The sequence below is a fragment of the Cebus imitator genome, unplaced genomic scaffold, assembly GCF_001604975.1.
Source record: "Cebus imitator isolate Cc_AM_T3 unplaced genomic scaffold, Cebus_imitator-1.0 Scaffold457, whole genome shotgun sequence".
Classification (NCBI taxonomy): Eukaryota; Metazoa; Chordata; class Mammalia; order Primates; family Cebidae; genus Cebus; species Cebus imitator.
The window spans coordinates 76,208-79,991 of NW_016107772.1; the positions used below are offsets into that span (position 1 = coordinate 76,208).

Sequence of the window (3,784 nt, forward strand, 5' to 3'; positions counted from 1 at the left end):
CCTTTCTCACAAAGAGAAAGCACATAAATATGCAGCTTTATTTGATCTCTGCTCAGTGACTGAAAAAAATATATAAAAATAAGCACCTAATTAGCCGGGTATGGTGGCGGATGCCTGTAATCCCAGCTACTTAGGAGGCTGAGGCAGGAGAACCATTTGAACTCAGGAAGTGGAGGTTGCGTGAGCCGAGATCACGCTACTGCACTCCGGCCTGGGCAACAAGAGCAAGACTTTGTCTCAAAAAAAAAAAAAAAAAAAGCACTTATAATAAAAATAAGGCTTATATATAAATAAGGCCTATATATAAATAAGACCTTAAATACCACAAGTGGCTCCTTTTAGTGCTAGTAGTGGTTAGTTTAGTGGTTTCCAACATGGCTACAATTTTCAAAGCTTTCTGCTATTGGGAGAAGCCACACATACAGATGAAAATGCCACTAAGGAATTTCTAGCCGTGATACAGAAGTTAATTGGAGGAGATGGCTATACACTGAATCAAATATTCAATTCTGATTAAATAGCACCTATTATAAATGCATGCCTCAAAGGAAATACATTCAAAGGAAGAAAAATGTGCCCCAGGATTTAAGACTGCAAAAGATAAAAAAAAATTTTACATGGGCCGGGCACAGGGGCTCATGCCTGTAATCCCAGCACTTCGGGGGGCTGAGGTGAGTGGATCACAAGGTTAAGAGATCGAGACCATTCTGGCCAACATGATGAAACCCTGCCTCTACTAAAAAATACAAAAATTAGCTGGGTGTGGTGGCAGGCGCCTGTAGTCCCAGCTACTCGGGAGGCTGAGGCGGAGAACTGCTTGAACCCAGGAGGCAGTGGTTGCAATAAGCTGAGATTGTGCCACTGCACTTCAGCCTTGTGACAGAGGGAGACTCCGTCTCATAAAAAAAAATTTTTTTTTTACATAATCTTCCTTTCACAACTTCACAATAACATAAGATGCAATTCTTCCGACACTCACTTCCACAACCAAACTTGAGGTCTTTTCGAGGTAAAGTGCTGTATTTATTGTATTATTATTTACAATAATAAACAGTGCTACTGTTTTATTGGGTTTCCATTATTTTTTAATGTGTCACTGACAAAATTTTAAGTGTTGTCTCCTTAACCCCACTATTCCCCAAAGTTATGTGTTTTTTATTCTATCCTTTTGCATAATACAGTGATTTTTAGGAATGCATGTCACGTTAGAATCAAACTCATTGTAACTTTACCTTGTAAAAGACTTGGTTTCCTACTCTCTAAAGCTACCTAAAAGCAGAAGACAAATTCTCCTTTGGATCCTTTTGGATTCAGGGGTAAGAAGTATGACTTGCCTGGGGTGGATGTCACTCAAGCCTTTGCAGGAATCCACCGTGATGATGGTATAGGAATACAAGACATCTCCTCCCTCTGGGGGCTCCCAGCAGTCAAAGATCCCAGCCATTGTCAGCAGCCTCCAGTTGTCCCAGACTTTCTCCCAGTTCTCAGGACTATCTGCAACACCAATGCTACCTGACTGGAAGCAAAATACATGGGCAGATTAGATGCATTCAGCAGCCTTCTTCTACATGCAGGTTGGGTACTACTTCAGACTCAAGTGCATGGAAATCATTTTAAAAGTAACTCAGCCCATGTCTTATTAACCCCTCTTGATTCACTGTCACCAAAATAAAGAAGGTTGGTGGCAAGTGCCAACTTGAAGCTATAGATTCATGGCTCCCTAATACTTTCAGAATTTAACATCTTCACTGGACATTTAGGCCTTCCATGAACTGGCCCACCATTGTGGCTATCACTCACATTGTTAATTTGAACCTAAACCAGCTCTTAGTAAATGAAGCTCTCATGCAATTTCATGCACCTGTGTCTTGCTGAAGCAACCTTCCTCTGCCCAAAATGTCCCTCCCACTCTTTCTTAAACTGAATTACATGTCATGCCAATTCCTACTTACCATTCAAAATTCAGTTCAATGGCTAAAATGTAGAAAGCTAGAAAAAAAAATCACTTCTAATAGAAAGAAAAAAGCTGGGCCGGGCGTGGTGGCTCATGCCTGTAATCCCAGCACTTTGGGAGGCTAAGGTGGGCAGATCACCTGAGGTCAGGAGTTCGAGACCAGCCTGACTAATATGGTGAATCCCCATCTTTAAAAAAAATAAAAAAGAAAAGAAAAAAGCTGGATAATATGCAAAATCATAACTTTTCCTAAACTTATCAGGTGAGGTCATAGGGCAATCAATTTCCCTGAAATTTAAGAAAAGACAGAGATGGGACATAAGTACTGGCTTATTAGCAGCAACAGGAGGAAGACACAAGCCTTCATACAACCAGGTAAGAATTCAGATGTTATTATCACATTTCCACAAGCAGAGTATGGGCTAGCAGGATGGTACAGAATCCCTGGGAGCTGCAAACCTCAGAGGAGTTTGCACCAGCTCACAGGCTCTTCTCCTTGGACCTTGACAGTGCAACAGTGAGGAATGCAACTGGGGACAGGGCAGGAGCCTGGAGGAAGCCATCCTCACTGTTGCATACCTTGAAGGCAAGCTCCTCTGCCTTACCTAATCACTTTTCCCCTAAGGAGCAAAAGTCTTAAGCTGCCAGGGAAAGGGTAATAATCCCTTTCATGCCCAAGATACAGGTAAAGACCCACAGAGGCTGGGGAAGGAGAAAAAGCAAAAGTCCCCTACCCCCTGGGGAAGACTGAGCCAGAGAGCGAGGTCTGCCTAAGACAGACTGAACCAAGAACTGCCTCCATCTGTTTAGATGACAAACATTAAGCGACAAGCAGAAGCAGTCTACTTCTGGAGGAGGGAAAAGGGCAAAGCAAGACCCTGTCTAAGGAACAGGCTCACAGGAAAATCCAACAACTGAAGACAGCAGGGCTGCTGAGAAAACCCTCTGGAAAGCAAATTCTTACGCTAAACACTAGGGAACACCAGAGCACTTGAAATCCTGTGGTCAAGAAAGGCACTGTAATGACAACTAAGCCCACACCCAGTTCAATTCCTGACAAGACTGATTGAACCTCATACATTAATGGCCTAATAGAAAAATTTCCAGACATAGATATTATTAATCTCAGTCTCTGTCCTACATAGCATCTCTGGCAACAATAAAAAATTACAAGACACACAAAAAATGCTAAAACAATCAACCACCAAGAGATACAAAAATTAACAGAACCAAACTCAAGAGATTACATTTCCCAGATGCTGAAATTATCAGAGAACTTAAAGTAAGTATAATTAATATGTCAAATGCTCTTGTGGAAAAGGTGGACAACATACATAAACAGATAAGGAATTTTAGCAGAGAGATGGAAACTGTAAGAAAGAGTCACTGAACTTAAAGATAGGTCAACAATGGCCAGGTGCAGTGGCTCATGCCTGTAATCCCAGAACTCTGGGACGGCAAGGCAGGCAGATTACTTGAGGTAAGGAGTTCGAGACCCACCTGGCCAACATGGTAAAAATCCTGTCTCTACTAAAAATAAAAAAAAAAAAAAAAAAAAAATCGGCCAGGCGTGGTGGCTCACATCTGTTATCAGAGCACTTTGGGAGGCCCAGGCAGGCAGATCACAAGGTCAGGAGATCAAGACCATCCTGGCCAACATGGTGAAACCTGTCTCTACTAAAAATACAAAAATTAGCTGGGCATGGTTTTGAGTGCCTGTAATCCCAGCTACTCGGGAGGCTGAGGCAGGAGACTAGCTTGAATTGGGGAGTTGGAGGCTGCAGTGAGCTGAGATCATGCCACTGGACTCCAGCCTGGTGACAAAGCAAG

General features: G+C 42.5%; 1 protein-coding gene across 4 annotated transcripts in view; it reads right to left on the reverse strand.

The window, feature by feature from the left end:
* The window catches only part of HMCES (5-hydroxymethylcytosine binding, ES cell specific), a 23,128-nt gene that overhangs the window by 4,454 nt on the left and 14,890 nt on the right, over positions 1 to 3,784 (reverse strand). For all 4 annotated transcript variants that reach the window (XM_017511928.2, XM_037732594.1, XM_037732595.1 and 1 more), the window contains exon 5: positions 1,335 to 1,516. In XM_017511928.2, the coding sequence (XP_017367417.1) occupies positions 1,335 to 1,516 (182 nt within the window). The remainder of the gene's footprint in view (positions 1 to 1,334; positions 1,517 to 3,784) is intronic.